The sequence below is a fragment of the Dipodomys spectabilis genome, unplaced genomic scaffold (genome assembly GCF_019054845.1).
Source record: "Dipodomys spectabilis isolate Male_0828 unplaced genomic scaffold, ASM1905484v1 ptg000173l, whole genome shotgun sequence".
In the NCBI taxonomy this organism is placed as follows: Eukaryota; Metazoa; Chordata; class Mammalia; order Rodentia; family Heteromyidae; genus Dipodomys; species Dipodomys spectabilis.
The window spans coordinates 1073284-1096606 of record NW_024870850.1 but is presented as its reverse complement, the minus strand read 5'-3'; the positions used below and the strand labels follow the sequence as shown (position 1 = coordinate 1096606).

At 38.3% G+C, this 23323-nt stretch overlaps 1 protein-coding gene and 2 pseudogenes across 1 annotated transcript; 2 read left to right on the top strand and 1 right to left on the bottom strand.

Annotated features, from left to right (window-relative positions):
• The first annotated feature begins 707 nt into the window (after nucleotides 1–707).
• LOC122119855 (vomeronasal type-2 receptor 116-like) lies at nucleotides 708–21411 on the top strand. The gene is made up of 6 exons (XM_042693925.1): nucleotides 708–805; nucleotides 9297–9585; nucleotides 11143–11946; nucleotides 13515–13742; nucleotides 19499–19622; nucleotides 20489–21411. Exons 1-6 carry the CDS (start codon nucleotides 708–710, stop codon nucleotides 21409–21411), a joined length of 2466 nt encoding a protein of 821 aa, XP_042549859.1.
• LOC122119723 lies at nucleotides 2383–2872 on the bottom strand (annotated as a pseudogene).
• On the top strand, nucleotides 14834–15862 carry LOC122119699 (annotated as a pseudogene).
• Nucleotides 21412–23323: the final 1912 nt, after the last annotated feature.

Genomic DNA, 23323 nt, shown 5'->3' with positions numbered 1-23323 from the left:
ATGTAATTGTTAGTTTCAGCAGCATCATTGCTTCCTCAGGCAACAATAAATAGGCACATTTTTGGAGGCCTCTGCATATGGAATTGTTGTGGAAATCTCCCTGTATCAACCACCATGTTCTGTGGCTGTTATGGGCATTGTGTGTGTGAACTGACCCTCTGGGTGTGATGCTCTTAGAACTTTAGTTGATCTCACAGGCATAGACTTTGTCTGGACATTTCACCATGCACAGCACATGGCATCCTCTGAGGCGATCCAGTTGCCTCATCCCAAATGGCTTTCATGAAAATATCTCCAAGATAACTCCATCTCTCAGGCCTCACTCTCTGCGGTCTTGGATGAAATCATAACTCCTGGGGTGAAGAAGGCATATGCACAAACATGTTTTCCAACTCATGTTTTTCTCTTGAATGAAGGCCACAGATGTAGAGCTGCAGGGTATACTTTTACACATGACTTCTGGGGCTTTGATGAAAAGGAAGCTATAGTGTAGAGCTCTATCAATAAAAAGATACATATGCACATATAAAATGTATATAAATATACATACCTGACAAGAGGTCCTCACTTCTAGACAGAATTTCAGTGCGGCAGAGGCTTCAGGGATGTATCTTTTGTCTTTCACACTCCTACTTCTCCAGCTTCCCCTCCCTGTCAGGTCCTTGGCTGGCACTACCTGCTTCTCTACTATGAAGCACCGAGCACACATGGATGGAGACGTGATGATCGCTGGGTTTTTCCCTCTCTATGCTTTGGGAATCGATCGTAGTAATAGCGATTCTTCCAGGCAAGAAGACCACACACCGTAAGTAACTCATCATTTTATTCCCATTTACTGTTCTGAGGATGGGCAGTGGCTGAGGGAGCTCTGGGTACACACATCAATGTTCCGTCTCCTCTCCACTGACCTCCTGCCCCTATTGCACCAGGAACAGCTCAATTTCATAATTTAGTCTTTTATCCACTGCTAGTAGGAGAGGATTCTATCTTGTTCCATATATCTTCTACTTTTCAGGTTTGTAGGGTCTTCACTTTAGTCCAGAAACTCTGCATCTTCTCCATCTCAGGTGCCATCACAGAAAATGAAGGAATGTTATTATAATCAAGCTGAGTCCCTGGAATGAGTTGGGTCTAACAGGCTGCAGCTACATTTTCTGTCAGTAATCTGAGAACTTTTCCTTATTAACACCTATATTTTGAAGACATGGATACAAATTCTTATGGAAGGTTGGTGGCTCATGCCTGTAATCCTAACTACTCATGGGGCTGATATCTGAGGATGGAGGTTTGAAGCCAGCCCAGGCACAAAAAAAAAATCTGTGAGACTTTAATCTCCAATTAACAAACCAAAAGTTGTCAGTGGAGATATTTCTCAAGTGACAGAGTGCTAGCTTTGAGGAAAAAAAAACTCAAGGGCAGTGTCTGATGCACTAATTTCAAGCCCTAGGACTACCACACACAAAGACACACACATACATTATTACTATAGACAAGTAGATATTGTTGCAAACAAAGCCTTGTGTCATTATTTCATATCAGACAGATCAGCATTATCAAAGATCCCTTAAGGGAGAATTTTATCTGCCCTACTGAATTCTCCTGTACTTGTGCACATGCATATTCTTGGCTTTTACTTGGTACCAGAGAGTTTCACTAATAAATAGCCAATAAAGATAACAGAAAAATGACTGTGAAAAACTTCAAGAAATTCTAGCAAACTATCTGGTTCCTACTATAAGGGAAACTGTCATTATTTTTATCATTTGCACTTCTTCTCAAGTGCTACTATGACAAGTATAGGCTAATGTAGCTGCCCAAAGATGAGAGCAGAGATCACAGGACAGGAATTAATCTCTTTCTTGCTATAGAAGATAAATATATATGTGTATATATGTATGTATACATGTATTATACATTTATATGTATATATACATATATATTTACCTTCTTTTATATATCATATATATATACCCTTGTCTTATATGTCACTGGTGTGTTTTTCTTTCTTTCTTTCTTTTGTGTTGGTCCTGGGAACTGTCACTAATCTGTTTTGCTGAAGGCTAGTGCCCTAGCATTTGAGCCACATCTCCACTTCTGGCACTTTCTGGTGATTAATGAAGATAAGAGACATACAGACATCCCTGCCCAAGCTGGCTTCAAAACACTGCCCTCAGATCTTAGTCTCCTAAGTATCTAAGAATACATATGTGAATCACTAATGCCTGGCTTAGTTTATTCTTTTTATTCTCCGCTATTTAACCATGTTTAGCTGATTTTCATTCTTTTAATTTCCCAAAATGTTTGAGTACTTTTGTTACTGTGCTAGTATAAACACATTGAGTATTATGCTTTCAGCCAATGGATGTTTCTTTTTCTTTTTTGGAAGGCTTTTACAGTTTATTAATCCCTTTCTGAAAAATTCGTCATCACCACAGGTCTAGTCATTCCAGGATCTTTATTCCTTTGGCTGTTATCCAATCTCCAGCTCACTTCTTGCCAGCTCCAACATTGGCTTTTGCAGTCGCTCTAACTTTCTAAGTTCTGTTTTTGCATTCCTTTCGCTGTTTCCTCAAGGTCTTTTCTTTTCATACAGGCCATGTCTTGCATGTCTGTGTTTGGGCTCATTTTCCTTTGCATAATCCAAAGAATCATAAATCACATCAAATCCAGTTGTTTTGCCACCACCAAAATGGGTTCCGAATCCAAATACAAAGATGACATTGGGTGTGGTCTTGTACATTTTGGCAAGTTTTCGACGAATTTCTGTCTTAGGTACTGTTGCCTTTCCAGGGTGAAGGATATCAATGACAATCTGCTTTCTCTAAAGTAGTCGGTTGGTCATGCATTTCCTGGTCCGGATAGTTACTGTCTCATTTATGATGGCAGCAGATCTTCGGACAGCCAAGGAGGAAAAGAGTTGATGGATGTTTCTTATTTACCCACAGATATGAAATGAAGTCTGGTTTAGGATAGTAAAATTTTATGCATCTTATTGGCTATGGATAGCAATATTTATCCACTAAGACTTTCTTGTAGACAAATGGAGCATGGTAATTAGATAGCTGAGAGATCTGACTGAACTCTGCAACCACTGATGTTACAGCTATGTTTCTCAATTGTTACACAATATGGTGCTTGTGTCAATTCTCTGGTTCATATTGAAGTTCCACCATGCATGTCTCATACTTTGAGTAGTGTTCACTCACTATATTTATGACCATTTTTATATCTTATCCCTCATCCATTTTCACTCTGCCATATCTGTCATTTCTTCTGCTCATTTTCAGAGTCCTGAAAGAGCTAGAATTAGAGGCAGTAGCCATGGTGACTAGCTTGCTTTGCACTCTGGATTGGCTTTTTTTCTCAAGGCTGATGCTCTATCACTTATCTACACATCCACTTCTAGTTTATTGTTGATTAACTGGAGATAAAGTGTCATGGACTGCTCTGCTGCAGCTGGCTTTGACTCAAGATCCTTGCCTCTCAGCCTCCTGTTCAGCTAGGATTGCAAGCATGAGTCACCAGTGCAGGTAGTTTCAATTTCTTGAGGAATCTCCAATCTTTTTTATACATTTTTATTGTAAAAATACTGAATAAAGGGGTTACAGTTACGTGAGCAAGGTAATGAGTACATTTCCTATCAAGCATTTTTACTTCCTCCTTTGTTTTTCCCCTACCATCCCTTCCCTTCCATCTCCACAAGTACATTCCCTCCCCCACCTAAATTGTAAAGTTTGTTTTTCAACATAATATCTTGTGCATCTCATTATTACAATGGGTCAACCTGTATCCCTATTTAAGCATTTTGTGTTTTCCCTTCTCCTCCCCAAATTAGAGAAGTGTATATACAAGATGCAGGGCACCAACATCAAATACAGTGAAAACAGGGGTTATGCCACAGAGGAGGAACATACAAAGAAATAAACGTTGTACATTTTTAATGTACAAACATTGTACATTATAAACACGTTAGCAACAATAGCAAGAAGGAAAAAAAACACATGTGTCCCTATCTTGGGCTTTATTTCATTTAACATCATCTTATATGGTCATATGTGCATAGCTTTTGAATATCCAGTCTTTAAGTTTCATATAACATCACCAAAACTGCAATCTGTGTCTGGGTTGGTAAGCAACCCATTTATAACTGATTTGTATTTTCCTGATTGCTCAAATGATTGAACCTTTCATTCTTTATTGATTTTCCATTTATACTTTTTCATTTTTAAATTGTCTATTCCTTGATTGGATTATCCTACTGGTGATTAAGTTGTTTTCCACTATGGTATTATTCCTCTGTGTGATGAATAGCTAGCAAGATATTTTACAATGCATTTGGCTATTCCACCATTTCTTTCATTGCGCCAAAGCTTTTTAATTGGATAAAACCACAACTACTTTACATTTCCAGTGCTGGGAGTGCAATTTAGTGCCGTGGGAATGTGACAAAGTATTCTACAACTTAGTTAAATGCAGAGCCTAATTCTTGCTGTCATTTTATGAGCGATTTGAGTTCTATTTGTTACCTATGTATGTAGGTTTCCTTCCATTTTCTCTATTACTTGTAAAGTTCCAGGATCTATTAAGAACTGACCAATTTTAAGTTAAAAAAAATTCAAGTTGAAAGATAGAGCTTAGTCTCAGTGTGCAAATGGAAACCCAGTTTCACAGTGCCACTCCATACTAAGGGTGCCATCTTTAGGCTCTGTATTGTTTGGCAACTTCTCCAAGAATCAGATATCTATAGTTGTTTGCAATTACTTCTTGGTCTTATATTTCTTTGATCCATGTGTCTGTTTTATCATTTTTTTCTGCTATTATGGCACCACAGTATAGAAAAACAGATACAATGATACTTCTTGTGCCTAATTATAGCTCTGGCTAATGGAGGATTTACTTTTTTATATATAAATTTAGTCTTCCCTGGTCTATTTCTGTAAAGAAAGTGATGGGGAATTTTGATGGAAACTACACTGAATCTGGAGATGATTTTTCAGTAAAAATGATTATTTTCACCATGCTGATTCTTACATCCAGAATTATGGGAGGTTTGTGTTGATATATGTACTTTTGTTGCTTTACCCTCTGATTGTTAATGATTTTGATTCAGTCTGATCACCATGTCATTTATGTAGAACCTCCTCTTTGCCTTATTGAATACTATTGTGTTTTTTTCTCTGATATTTTTTCTTCTACTGATTATTTCAACTCCTTCTACTGAGTTGGGATTTATTTTCCTAGTTTCTTGAGATGCAATGTAGGGCCTTTAGTACAGTATCTGCACTCTTGATTTAAGCAAAGAGCCTTACAATTTCATTTTTTCCTCCTTTTTCTATATCGACAGATTCTGATATTCTGTGTTTTTGCAAGGAAATTTGCCTCAAAAAACAATTCATTTAATCATGTGCTGATCATTTAATTAACTTGAATAATTTATTTACACATGGTTGAAAACTAATTCATTTCTAAGATTATGTGCATATTTTCTGTTTTTTTTCTTATGTTATCTGCATATGTGCATGAGAGACTCAATATTTTAAAAATATGGTTAGTTTTGTTTCCTATCCCATGCTCTTTCCTGGAAAATTCTCAGTAGGTTCACAAAAGATGATTTATTCAGACTTTGGGTGAAACTGCTATGTAGGTGTATGCGAAGCTCACCTTGTCAAGCGTGAAACTGAATTCCAGTACCTCCCTGTTGGTCTTCTCGATGATCTCTCCATAAAATCTTCAGCTTTTATTGTGTCGAGGACTATTTTAAAGTTTGCCTAAGTATAGTTAAATGTTTGGATTGTCTGTCAATATTCATTAAGAATTGCTATGTCATCTTGTTGATTTGGTCCCTTCATCGTTGCATTGCAAACTTGTCACATTTTGCTGCTTTGATTGAAGCCTATTTTTGATGTGATTTGTGATGGATACTTCTGATTTCTTTTGTCTTTCATTTGCATGGACTGATTTATTGCATTCCTTTTTACACACATTGTATATATTAGAAAGGCGATGTACAGGCTGATTACAGTTATGTAAGTTAGATAAAGGGTAATTTGCTTTTTGACCATTGTCACTCTTTCCTCACTCTATTTTTCCCTCCCATTCTCACCCACAAGTTGTATAGTACATTTTGCATATAGTGTCTAATGAGAACTGCTGTTGCACTTGTTCCTCCTTTCACCCATTTTGTGTCCTCATTCTTTCCCCCAAATAAATGAATGAACAACAACAACAAAAAAAAAAGATAAACCAAAACAGCAACAAAGAAAAAGAATCCCTAGTTTCCATTTCCTGGAGTTTATTTCAATGAATATTATTTTATATGATCAGATGCACATAGGTATTGTGCCTTTGCATTCCTCTCCTAAGGATATTCTCCCTTGTTCTCATTTTGCAGAATGGCTAGACACGTGTAAAATATACCATGTCCCAGTGGGGTTTTTATTCACATTCTACTACAATGAGGGAAAACATGTTTCTCTGCATCTGGCTTACATTCCTTTCTTCCAGTCATTGAGGAACATTGATGAAGAATTGAGTTTCTTGGAATCAATAAACCATTTGGCCTCGAGTTTTCATTCATTATTGACAGATTTTCCTGCATTTCCATCACAGTCATTATTGACAGATCACATCTCACAACTGCCTTTATGTAACTTGTTTTCCAGGTTTTTTTGGAGCTTCTCCCACACTTTCTTTCCTTTTAGAGACTTCAGTGGCTATTGAGTTCAATAGTGGAGAACATGGATTTCTGGATTAGGAATTTCTATTAGTCTGTTATGGATTTTGTGGTACTTAGAGGGTTTAAAACAGATTGCAACAAGCTCTTTTGGAAGGATGACAACAATTCATCTTGGGGAGGATGAAAGAAAAAGAGAAAATATGCACAAATAGTAGAGGGTTATGATCAAATCTGCAAGTGAATGTACAGAAATGCTATAATGAAATCTTTTCATTATATTTTTTGTGCTTTTCTTTTTTTATTTTTTATTTTTAACATATTTTTATTGTGGAAATACTGTACAGAGGGGTTACAATTACGTGGGTAAGATAATGAGCACATTTCTTATCAAGCATTGTAGCCTCCTGCTTTGTTTCCCCTTCCCTTCGTATCCTTCCTCCCCCCCCCCCTCCGTCCTCCTCCACCAAAGTTGTAAAGTTCATTTTTCGACATAACGACTTGTACATCTCATTGTTGCAATGGGTCCTCCTGTATCCCTGTTTTTACAATTTGTTTTTTCCCTTCCCCTCCACATATACCAACATCATATATAGTGAAAACAGGGGTTGTACCATGGGGGAGGGACATACAAGGCAACAAAGACATAATCTTATAAATATGTTAGAAACAATCACATGAAAGATCTCTCTCTCTCTCTCTCTCTCTCTCTCTCTCTCTCTCTCTCTCTCTCTCTCCTCTCTCTCTCTCTCTCTCTCTCTCTCTGTCAGTCATGGGGCTTGAGCTCTAGACCTGGGAGCTGTCCTTGAACAATTCAGCTCAAGGCTCATGCTCTACCACTTGAGCCATTTCGTCACTTCTAGTTTTCTGGTGCTTTTTTTTTTTAATTGTGATTAAGTGATTACATAATTTCCCAAATTTCACAGTATTGTGGAATAATGATGCTCATTTAAAGTCACAAGCTCATTCTAACTTTCCTGGAGCAATTTATCTATCACAGTCTATAACATATAATGGTGTACACATATACACCATACATGTGATCAGCAGCATGGGGATATTTAGTAGTGGTTCGACCAGATGAGTGGAAGTTCTTTGTTTCTTAAGTCCTGTTAATTTTGTCATATCACCTAACATTTTTTTCATTATATTTTAAAGAGTTTTCCCTTTAATATTTTAAGATACAATATTAAATCATACACATGAAAACTGTAACTGCTTTGTATTCCTCCCCTCATTTGTAATATTAGATATCCAACTTTACATTTTTCCTATAGTAATCACTACATTTATTAATAATTTTTCCCCTCAGAAGAATTATCCTTACAATTTGTATAGCATATTTACTAGATTAGAATATTTTCAGATCAGCTGTATGGCCACTCTTACCAATAGGTTTTATACATATTTTAAATCTTATTTTCTTTAAATACTAGTATAGTGGAATTGATATTCAACATAAGAGTTTATTAATGCATTGCCTCTTGACCAATGTATCCCTTTTAACATTCTTACCAACTCCTCCCACACCACCTCTTCCTTCACTTTTCTTACTTTTAGATTATGTGTTGAATTTTTGTCATTTAACAATGAAATTTATATATATATATATTGATCCTTGTCATACATTTAATATGCCCTCCTTTACCCATCCCTTCTCAGTTTTCTCAGTACTGTGGCCTATACAATGCATTCTTTTTACATTCTTCTCATTTCCCCATTCATACTTCTATCCCTCTTTTTCTTTCTTACCCCCCCCAATACATTCCTAGTACACATTTTGTTGGGCTTTGACTTTATATTTCTAAAGAATTACACTAATTGTGTCCTCCATTGAGTCTGTTATACTTCAATAAATTCATTTATAACTTATTGATGCTTACTTCCACTGTCACCCAGTTACTGAATCCCCAAAAAATGAATATTTGCTTTCTAAAATACTGTTGTCAAAATTTAACAAAACATTTTTGTTTTTTGTTGTTGTTGTTTTTGTTTTGGTCAGTCCTGGGGCTTGAACTCTAGGCCTGCGCACTGTCCCTCAGCTCTTCAGTTCAAGGCTAGTGCTCTACCACTTGAGCTACAGTGCAACTACTGGTTTTCTGGTGGTTTATTGGAGATAAGAGTCACATGGTCTTTCCTGCCCTGGCTGTTCAATATGTTGGGTCTGTAAGCACAGCTTGGTATAGAATCTTCCTTAAAGGACACTTTGCTTCTGAAACGTGCTCTTAAATTGAACACTAGCTAGCCTATCTTGCTATATAAACACATAACATAAATTGGGTGCTTAAAAGCACAAGATTTATTTTTCAAACAGATGAAGCTATTATCTTATAACAAAGGAAACAGAATATTTGATGTTTCATGAAAGCCTAATTCATGTTTAAGAGACACCACCTTTTTGTTGTGGTGTATGTGGCAGTGGGAAAAAGTCATTCTCTCTCTTGGCTTAAATACATTTCTGAATCTCATTCATGACATACTCCCTTCATGTCCTTACACTACATTCATATTCCATCTCAACTGAGGCTAATATTTTAACATGTTCATTAGCAAAGAAGCAAGCATTCAATGCAGCAAAGTCATAAGTTTTGAAATACTCCTAATTTCTATGCTCATTATGCAGGTTTGTCTTCAAGAACTATCAGTTTGTGTTGGCTTTGGCTTTTGCTATTGAGGAGATCAACAAAGACCCTCATATTTTACATAACTTGACACTGGGATTTGATGTCTATGATGTTCAATTTGGAGCTTGGAGAGTATTTAAGAATCCCTTCATTTGTCTCTTTGGGAAGCATAAGATTCCAAATTACTCCTGCATGAGAGACAGCAGGTCTACAGCAGTGCTTACAGGACCACTAGGAGTAACATCTGCTCACATTGGGACATTGCTGCAACTCTACAGATTTCCACAGGTGAGGGATACAAATATGGATAATTTGGTGCCATTTTAGGTGTTAGAAGAGAATGATAGGAAGAGCCTGGATTTATGAGCCTATCAAATTTTATGGTATCAAAAAGTAACTACTCCAAGATAGTGGGTTATGTATATTCCTACAGTTTGGGAAAAGAGATAGAAGAATTAGACTAACAAGTGTATTATTTATTATTTCAAGTCTTACCAATAATTTTCTTTTTAAAAATGAGTAAATGGAAAATGACTTTGAGGTGTGATCTGAGGAGCAGAGGACTGGTAACTCACACCTGAAATCCTAGCTACTCAAGAAACATCTCCAATTAACCAACAAAAAGCAGGATGTGAATGTGTGGCCCAAGTGGTAGAGTACAAGCCTTGAGGTAAAAAGCCAAGCAAGTCTTTGACCTTGAGTTTGTGCCCCTATACCAGCATGCACATGCACACAAGCATAAGCACACACATGTGTGCGTGCACACACACGCACACACACAAGATATTATGTTGAGTATAACAAGTCTAGCTTAGAATGAGAAGTGGAAATGTTTACTCTCATATGCGAAAAAGTTAGATCTAAAATGTGAGCATGTAGTATAAAAAATATAGGACACACACATGGCCATTTACATATATATATGTATGTGTGTGTGTGTGTGTGTGTGTGTGTGTGTGTATAATCAAGCTGACTAAAGTATGGTATACATAAGGGTAGAAAACCATGGTGAAATTTCTAGAATTCCAGAAAGATGAAGCATATCTTATGTAAGAAGCTCAATATTAAGTGAAAAAGGTAGAGACAATGTCGGTGGGGGGGGGGGGGTATGATTGGGTGGGAGGGAGGGGGGAGGCTGGGAAGGGAGGTGAAGGGTAAACAAAGGAGGAGGCTGCAATGCTTGGTAAGAAATGTATGCATTATCCTGCCCATGTAATTGTAACCCCTCTGTACAGTATGTTCTCAAATAAAATAAAATAAAATTAAAAAAAAAAAAAAGGTAGAGAATAGGGAATGGATGGGAGGGAGAAAACAACACAATATTCAATGTACATATTTGAAAATGGAATGAGGAAAATCAGGGCATGGGTGGGGTTGATATAGATGGAAAGAGTTGATACAATCAGTGACAAAGATCAAGAGGCATTTTATAAGTAATGGGATAGGTTGTAAAATCATTAAATAATTCAAGTAGTTCTTTAAAAAATATATATAACAAAACCCTAAGCAGGGTGCTTGTGGAACACACCTGTAATCCTAACTACTCAGGAGGCTGAGAGCTGAGGCTCTCAGTTCAATGCCAGCCCTGGCAGGAAAGTCCATGAAACTCTTATCTCTAATAAACCACCAGGAAACCGGAAGTGGCACTGAAGCTCAAGTGGTAGAGTGCTAGCCTTGAGCTGAAGAGCTGAGGGACAGTGCTCAGGCCCAGAGTTCAAGTCCCATGACCGACAAAAAAAAGAACTAATTTTCACCTTCTTCAATTGCTTCTTAACATATTGCAACTCTGAAATTATGATGGATGGAAATCTCATTCATGGATCATCCAATTTTCTTTCCCTTTAGTTTACCTTTGGGCCTTTTGATCCTGCCCTCTGTGACCATCACAAGTTTCCTTCTCTCTATCAGATGGCCCCAAAGGACACATCAATAGCCACTGCCATGGTCTCCTTACTGCTTCACTTCAGCTGGAACTGGGTAGGAATTTTAACCTCACAAGATCAAGATGATTTGTGGATTCTTCCTGAATTGAAAGAAGAAATGACCAAGAATAGAGTTTGTGTAGCCTATGAGCTACTGATATCAAGCAATGGCATGTTACATATCATCAAAATCATGGCAGTTTATAACAAGATAAATAAATCTTTAGCAAATGTCCTCATCATATATGGTGACAATGAATCACTATTAGATTTAATGATGTTTATTGAGCAACTTTTAATAAAAGGCAAAGTTTGGATCATGAACTCACAGTGGGATTTAAAAACAAGGAGATATTTCATGCTAGGCTCATTCCATGTTCCTCTTATTTTCTCACACCATCATGCAGACGTTTCTGGATTCACAGATTTTGTCAAGGCAGTTCATCCTTCCAAATACCCAGAAGACTTTTTTCTTGCAAAGCTGTGGTTTCTCTCTTTTAATTGTTCAGATGCTGATCCTGACTGTATAGTATGGGACAGCTGTTCTCATGATGCCTCCTTGGATTGGTTGCCTAGGCACATTTTTGACATCACCATGTCTGGAGATAGTTACAATATATACAACACTGTGTATGCTGTGGCTCAGGTTCTCCATGAGATGCTTCTTCATCAAACAGAAGTTCAAACAATAGGAAATAGAAAGTGGACAGTGCCTTCCCCTGCACAGGTAATTTCTTGTATATTTGATGACACACATCATGAGCAAAGGCACTTCCTGGAGAGTTTACTGTATGAAATTAAATATTTTGGGTGATTTTCCAAAACCCAGGAAATTTTTTATATTTTTATTGTAATGGTACTGTACAGAGTGGTGACAGTTACATGAGTAAGCTATTGAGTACATTTCCTATCAATCATTGTTACTCTTTCCTTTGGTTTTCCCCTATGGTCCAGAATTTTTTTCTTGGTCATGGGGCTTGAACTCCGGGCCTGGGCCCTGCCCCTGAGCTCATCAGCTCAAGGCTAGTGCTCTACCTCTTGAGCCACAGCACCACTTCCTGTTTTCTAATGATTTATTGGAGATAAAAGTCTCATAGACTTTCCTGCCCAGGCTGGCTTGGAACTGTGATCCTCACATCTCAGCCTCCTGAAAAACTAGTGTTATAGGCATGAGCCACCAGCACCCAGCCAGGAAATTATTTTTGTTTCAATGTCTGTGAGGTACTCTTGACATGTGTGCAAATGGTCTTATGAATGAACAGGCCAATAACAAGAATAAAATACAATCCATATTTCTATTATGCATTTTTGTTGGTTTGTTGGTTTTTTAATGTTCATTGGTTTATTGCTGATCCTGAACCTTGACATGAAGGACTGGGTGCTGTCCCTGGATCACATTGTACTCAAAGCACTTGAGCCACAGCACTACTTTCAGATTTTCCTGAGTAGTATTGTTTTAAGATGAGTATTATAGACTTTTCTGCCCAGGATGGTTTCAAACCATAATCCTCATACCTCAGCCTCCTGAGAAGCTAGAATTATAGGCATGAACCACCAGATCCTGGCTTATGAATTCATTTCATTACACATAACCTCAACATGCTCAAAGCTAATGTTTTGATAACTGTAAATTCAGCTTTTCCCTTTGAGTTCTTGAGTAATAGCAAAAGATGATCTGTTCAACAGAATTATTCATATTTTTCTTGAATGATATAGTTTCATTCAACTTCCACATTAAAAGTTGAGCAAGCTCAAAGTATAGGCATTCATAAAAATTGATGGTTGGGGGGCTGGGAAGGTGGCTCAGAGGTAGAGTGCTTGCTTTGCATGCATGAGGTCCTAGTTTTGATTACTCAGCACCACATAAACAGAAAAAGCCAGAAGTGGTGCTGTGGCTCTAGTGGTAGAGCACCAGCCTTGAGCTGAAGAGGTAAGGGAGAGTGCCCAGGCTGAGTTCAGGCCCCATGACCAAAAAAAAGTGAGATAAAAATTGATAGTTGGGAAAAACTGTGACTAAGCAACTGAGTATTCTCTCACTCCTGGCTTTTTGTGTGGTAGTGGTTTCTCTTATTTAAAAAGAAAAGAAAAAGGACATCTGATCCTTTTCTGAAAGACCAGGATCCAGAAAGATTATTTTCATTCCTCCATAGAATTTCTTCTGCAATACTTCATTAGGTGGCTGGGCTATTCTTCGATTCAGAAATAGTTTGAAGGCAATCAGGAGCTTTTCTTACTTCAGATTTTCTACCTTAAATATGGGATGCACTTCAACATAAGATGATGTATCTCTTTTAGCTGCACCCTTTTCTGAAAAACATCCAATTTTACAATCCTGCTGGAGACCAAGTAATTTTGGATGAGAAAAGAAAATTGGAGCCAGAGTATGACATTCTGAACATTTGGAATTTTCCAGAAGGTCTTCAACTGGAAGTGAAAGTAGGAAAGTTTTCTCCATATGCTCTCCATGGTAATCAACTGTCTTTATCTGAAGATATGGTAGAGTGGGCCATAGGCACTACAGAGGTGGGTTGCATCTAATCATAATAATTTTAAATACATATATATAAGTAAAACTTGCCCTTTAAATTTATACCTTCCTGACTTGCCAGCAACTTTCTCCCATAATCTAGCTATTCATAGAGCTGAGATCTGAATATTACCATTTAAAATTAGCCCACACATAAAGGTCTGTGAGACTCTTCTCTCTAATTACCACCAAAAATCTGGAAGTGAAGTTTTGAATCAAGTAGTAGAGTGCTAAACTTGAGTAAAAAATGCTCATGTTCACTGCTTAGACCATGAGTTCAAGCCCAGGACTGACTACTACTAAAAAAAATTAAATGTATTCCTACATGTTGACTTCAAATATTATCCTAAAAATAAATAATATCTTTCTTAGTAAGTTTCTAATATGATGATAAAGTGCATGATGAATCATTGTATTTGGTTGAAAGGCTGATTTTGCTCCTTTATGTGACGTTTTCATTCAATGGATACTTGACCTGCTACTTAGGCATCTTTGGTGAGAGGAGTCATTGAAGGCACTTGGGAAAAGAGTCTCACCTCATGGCAACTGGAGAACAAAGAGAAAGATATGATGGGTCTGGGGTTCACAAACCCCTATAAAAAGGATGTTTTTCTTCCAGGCTCTTCTCCATTTTACACATGAGGAGAAGACAACACATACTGACGTGAACTGAAGCCAGTTCATTAGGGCTCTCCACCGGGACTTGCTTTCTCACCATGAGTTTCCACCTTTGATTGCAGACTTTTCAGTAGTTCAATAGGCTACAAATCAAGATGGTAGCTCATCAGTCTTTGTGAATCATGGAATATAGAATCTCTAACAGAGTTCCACCGGTGGAAGCCTAGAGGACCGTAGAAGGCTCGGTGCTGGCCACTCCCTTTTACTTCCATGCCCCCCCCCCCCCCCCCCCCCCCCCCCCCCCCCCGCCCAACCCGCCTCAACATGCCTGGATACTGGATGGGCGGCTTGTCCTGCACCATGGCTCCAGCCGCCATGGCAGGGCCTGAGGTGGCCAGAGGTGGCGGCACCCCCTCCTCCTCCTCCTCAGAGCAGTGATTGACCCTGTCCCAACGCCATCCCCCTGGCATAGATGTGGTTAATGCGAAGTATGTTGATTCTGAGGAGCTTGCTCAGCAGAAACCTCTTCTGGCAGGCCCAGACAGGCCCAGGTAGGCCCAGGAGGTGGACCTATGCGTGCCAAGGAGGCAGGGCCAAGCGGACTCAGGAGGTATCCACAGGCAAGGTGCACTTGGAAGCAGACCCACCCTATGCTATGTGGGCAACAGATAGACGTTCTCCAAAGCATTTCTGGCCGTCTTTGTTCAGTCACCTCGATCGAGGGACCCAGCTCCTCCTACACAGGAGCATTGATAAAGCCAGATGTCAATCCAGTTCTGTCACTCTATCGTATCATCCATCTTTAGCATGTTGATGTCTAGAACGTCTTCTATCTATGGCTTGCTAGGAAGAGGCTCAACGTTTGTGTTTCACCAGGTCAGTTCTAGAGACTACTGGAAATTCATCCACATGGGGAAACCCACAGACTTCTTGACTTGAGGTGCTGGCGATGGAGAAGGGATAATGATCCTGAGTCCCCATGTTGAAGAAATGTATCCCACCGAGCTTTCATTAACCGTGACCTGGCAGCTGCAGAAGAAGCAGCACAGAGCCCTTGGGAGAAAGGAATGGCGGGTACAGGCCTCCAGTATGACTACAGCAGCTGCTTGAATTTGCCAGACTTCTGCCATCAGCCCCAGAGTTTGTTGAATTTTTAAAAAGTAAAGAAAAAAATGGAATGAAAGGTATCTGAATTGTCTTGGAGCCAACTGGAGGCAGGGTCCTCTGAGCTCTGGTTCTGCCTTCCGTGGAGAACAGTGACGAGTGGGAGAAATGATCAAAAATTTCAGAAATCCTGGGACTTCATGGGGAGGAACAAGTGAACAGTCTGCAGGAAGTGTTCAGGAAAGCTGGCTCTCACCAGACTGCCCTACTGTGTGAGGGCGATGTAGAAAATGACTACTACGTCTGGACGACGCTGTCTTTGGGATGCCTCAAAACCTGCCCTTCGGAAGACAGTGGAGGATCTTCAGGTGCGGCCCTTGTCCATAACATGTAGGAAGTCTAAAAGCAAAAATACTAATTATTTTGTTGTAGTGTCCCAAAGAAATGCTGGTTTTGTTTTTTTTTAAAAAAAAACAAAACACAAAAACAACAAAACCAATCTTGATTAAGTTTTGGCATGCCGATATTTCCTAGGAAAACATCCATTTCTGCCAAGTTCTCAAACTTGTTAAACCATATTAAAAGGCCCATATCAAGAATTGAAATAGAAACAACAATAAGAGACCTCCCATCTAAGAAAAGACCAGGACCAGATGGTTTTACAGGAATTCTACAAGGCCTTCATAGCAGAGCTCACACCAATACTCCTCCAACTCTTCAATGAAATTGAAAGAGAAAGTTCACTACCAAACTCATTCTATGAAGCCATCATACTGCTCATCCCGAAACCAGGCAGGGACTCATCAAAGCAAAAGAACTATAGACCCATTTCTTTGATGAACATCAATACAAAACTTCTCAACAAAATTTTGGAGAATCGACCTCAACAATTCATCCAAAAAATCATATATCACAATCAAACAGGATTCATTTCAGGGATGCAAAGCTGGTTCAATACATGCATATCAATTAACATAATTCATCACATCAACAGGTGCAAGGATAAGAACCACATGTTTATCTCAATAGACGCAGAAAAAGCATTTGACAAGATCCAACACCCCTTTATGAGGAAGGTTTTGGAAAAATTGGGAATCCATGGAACATTCCTCAATACAATAAAGGCTGTATATGACAAACCTACAGTCAGCATTATACTTAATGGTGAAAAACTAAACCCATTTCCTCTTAACTCAGGAATGGAAAAAGGATGTCCACTATCTCCACTTCTCTTCAATCTAGTATTAGAATGCCTAGCTACAGCAATAAGACAAGATGCAAATATAAAGGGGATCCAAATAGGGAAAGCTTAAGTAAAACTGTCCCTCTTTGAAGATGACATGATCTTGTACTTAAAGAATCCCCTAGACTCCACTCCAAAATTATTCAAGCTGATTCAAAACTTTGGCAAAGTAGCAGGGTATAAAATTAACCCCCCAAAATCAATGGCTTTTCTGTATGCCAACCATGAGAAAAGTGTGGCAGAATTTAGGAAAGCAACTCCATTCGTAATAGTTCCACAAAAAGTAAAATACCTAGGAATTAACTTAACCAAGAGGTGAAGGACGTCTATGATGAAAACTTTAAAAACCTGAAAAAGGAAATAAAAACAGAATGTAATGGCAAAACCTCCCATGCTCCTGGATTGGAAGGAACAACATCGTGAAAATGGCAATACTTCCCAAGGCTATCTACAAATTCAGTGTGATACCTACCAATATTCCAACCCCATTCTTTAAGGAAATAGAAGAGGCAATCCAAAAATACATAGGGAACAATAAAATACCCTGAATAGGAAAAATGATCCTCAACAGAATGAACAGTGCTGGAGGAATATCAATACCAAATTTCAAACTCTACTACAAAGCCATAGTAATCAAAACAGCTTCATACTGACACAAGAATAGACCTCAGGAACAATGGAATAGAAAACCCAGCAAGGAACCTACAGACCTATAGCCTTCTAATATTTGATAAGGGAGCTAAAACAATGAAATGGAAGAAAGAGAGCCTCTTCAGTAAATGGTGCTGCCAAAATTGGTTAACTAATTGTAGAAAACGAAACAGAGATCCTTATATATCACCCTGCACCAGAATCAACTCCAAATGGAATAAAGACCTAAGAGTCAAAGCACACACTCTGAAAACATTACAGGATGGAATAGGAGAAACCCTAGTCTCCTTAGCACAGGCCAAAATTTTCTTCATAGAGACCCAGAAACACAACAAATCAAATAAGGGTTAGACAAATGGAATTGCATGAAATTGCAGAGTTTCTACATGGCAAAGGACATAGCTAGCAAGATCAATAGAAAGCCCACGGATTGGGAGATCTTCACTAGCCATACAACAGACAAAGGTCTCATATCTAAAATATACCTGGAATTCAAAAATTAAATCTCCCAGCAATAAATCCTCAAAGGAACAACAGCCCAATAAATAACTGGGCTAAAGACTTAAAGAGAAACTTCTCTGAAGTGGAAAGAAGGATGGCCAATAGACACATGAAGAAATGCTGAAGAAATGGCTAGAGACAGCCATGAAAGAAATGTAAATCAAAACAACATTGAGATACCACCTCACCCCAGTTAGAATGGCTATAATCAAGAACTCTAATAACAACAGATGCTGGAAGGGAGGTGGACAGAAGGGAACCTTACTGCATTGTTGGTGGGAGTGTAAACTTGTTCAACCACTTTAGAAAGTAGTATGGAGGTTCCTCAAAAGAATCCACATAGATTTCCCCTATGACCCAGCAATCTCACTTTTGGGCATTTACCCAAATGTTCACAAACAAGACCACACTAATACTACCAGCAGAACTATGTTTATTGCAGCAGTATTTACCATAGCTAAGATATAGAACCAACCCAGATGCTCCTCAGTAGATGAATGGATCAAGAAAATGTGGTATATATACACAAAGGAATTCTATGACTCCATCACAAAGAATGGCATTGCCCCATTTGTTAGGAAATGGAAGGACTTGGAAAAAATTATATTAAGTGAAGTAAGCCAGGCCCAAGAAACATAGGTCCCATGGTTTCCCTTATTTGCAATGACTAGTATATGTCTGAGACAAGCAGAAAAGGTCAGATAAGTTGATGTTAGGTGAAATGAATCCCAAGATTAGTATTCGAATGTTTTTGCTTTCATGCAATTGTTCCTAACATATTTATAAGATGATTTCTTTGTTGCTTTGTATGTCCTTCCCCCGCGGTATAACCCTGCTTTCATTTTATTTGATGTTGGTATAATTTGTGGAGGGGAAGGGCAAAAACAAATCGTTCAAATAGGTATACAAGTGGACCCATTGCAACAATGAGATGTACAAATCATTATGTCGAAAAACAAATTTTAAAACTTTAACGGGGTGGAGGAGTGGTTGAAGGGGGGGAGAGATTGGAAGGGATTGGAAGGGGAAACAAAGGAGGAGGCAACAATGCTTGATAAGAAATGTACTGAATATCTTGCCCATGTAATTGTAACCCCTCTGTATGGTATTTTCACAATTAAATAAATAAACAAAGCAACCTAATATTCTGTGGATTTTTATCAGCTCTTTATTTAATTAGGTCCGTAATCCAATGCAGGCCACACTCCAATGATGATGAAGACAGATAGATAGATACCAAATAGATTGATTGATTGATTGATTGAATCATTTATATTTATATAAAATTGCTGTAGGAACTCACTCCAAACAGAAGCAATATTCATTACTTCATGGAGATGGATTATTTTTTAAAAAGGAAGACTAGTAACAAAGCTGTGAATTCTGTTCTAAATGCTGGTTATAACTCTTACATGTTTAGAAACTCTGCTATTATTCAAAAAAACCTCTTTAAATCATGATAATAAACATTTCTTGATATGAATATTTAAACATCTGTAACAAAATTCAATTAATCAACTACATTTATCTGTAGAGAAACATCATCCTTAATAATCTGATTTTTTGAAACAATTGACATTTTGGAGCATGGGTATGAGTCTAAAGAGTTACTGACATACCTCTGATTTTCATCAGACTCCCCGCTCTGTCTGCAGTGAGAGTTGTGGTCCTGGATTCAGAAAATCTCCTCAGGAGGGAAAGGCTGCCTGCTGCTTTGATTGTAACCCTTGCCAACAGAATGAGATTGCTAATGGGACAGGTAAGTCCATGTCTTAGGAAGAAATTCTTCATTTCTCCCTAGTTTTCCTCAACTCAATGCGTATTAGTATTACAGATCCCATTTGCCTCCTCACTGTTATGGTGAATGAAATATGATAGATCATAATTTTGAATTACATATTTAGTAACGTTTTCTGGTATATTGCAGGCAAAGATATTACTTGGAATGCCTCTTGTCATGAATGATTAGGACAAGGGTAAACTCTGAAATGAAATTAAGTGGAAGTCTTATTAAGGACAGTGATCATCTTAAAAGTTACATTTTTGTCCACACAGAAAAGATGAATCTTGCATTTTATTATTTTCAGTGCCCACAACGGTTCTTGGCACAGGACAAGTGTTCAGATGGGTGGATTCAGTTGAAGAAGTGAGCGTGACTATAGAATGTTCAAGAGTGTTTTCTCTATTCCTACTATTTCCCAGATAAGTAGGCAAGACAAACATAATTAGATGAATTCAAACATGTGCCATAGGATTAAACTTGTTTTACAGAAACATGCAGGAAACTGTAACATGTGCAATTACAATTTTCAATAGGATTTCAGAATAGGATACAGTCCTGTTAATAAGAGTGAGGAAAAGTGTAGAAAATTATTGTTAGTACATTAGAATACCCCACTGTCACATTGTTAATATATATGATAATCCCTGAAGGAAAAAAATGTGAATGTAAAAGCCTGAGTAAAGAAGAATATGGAAATGAGAATGGGTTATGATCTAGAAAAGAAAAAAATACTTTTATAGTAAATGCTGATGTGCGGTTAACATGTAAGTGAACAATTTCCAAAATTCTTTGAAGAAAAAAGAAGTTCATGAGAACTAATGGTAGTTTACACTTCTTATCAGATATGGAGCAATGTGTGAAGTGTGCTGATCATCAGTATGCCAACACACAGAGAAATCGGTGCCTCTTGAGAGATACAAGTTTCCTAGCTTTTGAAGATCCATTGGGCATGGCTCTGGCTTGCATGGCTCTCTGCTTCTCCTTGCTAACTGCTGTTGTTCTGGGGATATTTGTGAAACACCAAGACACTGCCATTGTCAAGGCCAATAACCAGACTCTCAGCTACATCTTGCTCATCTCCCTCGTCTTCTGTTTCCTCTGTTCCTTGCTCTTCATTGGCCGTCCCAACACAGTCACCTGCATCCTGCAGCAGATCACATTTGGGGTTGTCTTCACTGTGGCTGTTTCCGCAGTGCTGGCCAAAACTGTGACTGTGGTTCTGGCCTTCACTGCCATTGCTCCAGGGAGAAGGATGAGGTGGCTGCTGATATCAGGGGCTCCTAACTTCATCATTCCCATCTGCACCCTCATCCAGGTGACCCTCTGTGGACTTTGGCTGGGAACCTCTCCTCCCTTTGTGGACACAGATGCACACTCTGAATATGGCCACATCATCATCTTGTGCAACAAGGGCTCCCTCACTGCTTTCTACTGTGTCCTGGGATACCTGGGCTCCCTGGCCCTGGCCAGCTTCACCCTGGCTTTTCTGGCCAGGAACCTGCCTGACACCTTCAATGAAGCCAAGTTCCTCACCTTTAGCATGCTGGTGTTCTGCAGCGTGTGGCTCACCTTCCTGCCTGTCTACCACAGTGCCAAGGGGAAGGTCATGGTGGCTGTGGAGGTCTTCTCAATCTTGGCCTCTGGAGCAGGACTCCTAGGCTGCATTTTTGCCCCAAAGTGTTACAACATCTTGTTAATGTCAAATAAAAATTATCTGCATGGTTTCAGGGATAAAAGACTTAGTAGGAGAAATAAACATTCTTAAGATTATACTTATATGTTTCATTACTAGCATGTTCTGTACTGTCTACAGTAATTTTTTTTGGTCTGGTCGTGGGGCCTGAACTCTGGGCCTGGGTGCTGTCCCTCAGCTCTTCAGCTCAAGGCTAGTACTCTACCACTTGAGCCACAGAGCCACTTCTGGCTTTTTTCTTTTTGCTTATGTGGTGCTGAGAAATCGAACCCAGGGCCTCAGGCATGCAAGGGAAGTGCTCTACCACTGAGCCACCTTCCTAGCCCTACAGTAATTTTATATTCTTGTACTTCTTAGTATTAGGAAACTTTTACTTCAATAAATAAGGATCTATTGTGCATTTTTCTAGTAGTGGTTGTCACAAGTGATCACCATTTAAAGAATTTTGCTTCTAAATTTTTGTTTCTCCTATTTAATCTACATATGATTCTATCATAAATTTTCTTAGTATCTTTTCACTGTTGTCTTTCTAAATCACTTTTCTTAATTTTTCAATATATTAACTTTCCTCTCTGCACACCACCATGTTGCAGCGTCCTCTAATACATTTCATTAATATTTTACTCTTGTCAAATTTTCATCTTTTAATATTATCCTTAGAGATTGTTTTGGTACTACTTGCATATTTCTACTCACACATTCACCTTTTGAAGTATCCTGAGTCTCTTTTGTGGCATCTTTCTCGATGTGTCTGTCACTGTCTCTCTTTCTCTTTGCCATTCTCCATCTCCTTCTCTCTCATCAGTCCTCCCTCTCATGCTGCTTTCCTCATATGGCTTTAGGAATGACTTGGATGAGCTCCAAAAATATTCTTCACTTTAAGATTACAATTTAGAAGATTCGACTTTTCTCCTAAGATTAAAGCCTATTATACATCATAGTTTGCTCCTCCATGCCTAGATGAACTCTGGGACTGTGTGCTGTCCCTGAGCTCTTCTGCTCAAGGCAAGCACTCTACCATTGAACCACAGCACCACTTCCAGTTTTCTGTTGGTTAGTTGGAGATAAGAGTCCCACAGACTTTACTGCCCACCCTGGTTTTGAACCACAATCCTCAGATCTCAGCCTTCTGAATTGCTAGGGTTGCAGGCATAAACCGCCAGTGCCTGGCTGAAACATGAACATTTCAAAACTCTCAGTTTGGTAAGGAAAGTATGACTTATTGTTTAAAATAGGTTGACTTAGTGGATTCTATATTATTTCTACTGATATATAGACACAATTTTACTCATTTCTCGTCTCTTCTAGTGCTCATTATATGTTTTTTCTTACATTACTTAAATTTATTACATAAATTAAAATTTGCATGCTTGAACTATACTGTGCCTTTCCCTTTTCAATTCACATCTGTGTTACCACTTGAACCACAACTCCATTTATAGCTTTTTTGGTCTTTCATTGACTTTCCTGCTCATGCCCACATAGACTTTCCTGCCCAAACTGACTGCCAAACTCTTCTCACAGTTACATTTCATGTAAAGAAATGACTGTGTAATAGACTTTAGTTTTCTATAAATTAAATTTTTGTTGAAAATATAACAATGTTTTAGCAAAAGTTGTGTCCATTTTCTTTTGTTGAGGGCATACTGTTTAACAAATGAAAATGTAATTAATTTCCAACATCTTCAGTATGTTAATTTGATATAATCAAAATACTCATCAGTTTCTATTGAGTTTTTTATATTCCTTTTTTGTGTTAGGAATTTCATAAATAGGGCTGAGTTTATATTATTGAGTAAAACAGTGAATCTTCATTGTGTGATTTGAAATTGTTTGGAGAACATGTGATTTCAGTTTTTTTGCACAATATTTTGTAGTCCTTGCTAACTTTTTTTTTCACATTTTTATAAGTTTTCATTATGAAAATACTGAACAGAGAGGTTATTACAGTTACACGAGTAGGGTAATGAGTACATTTCCTATT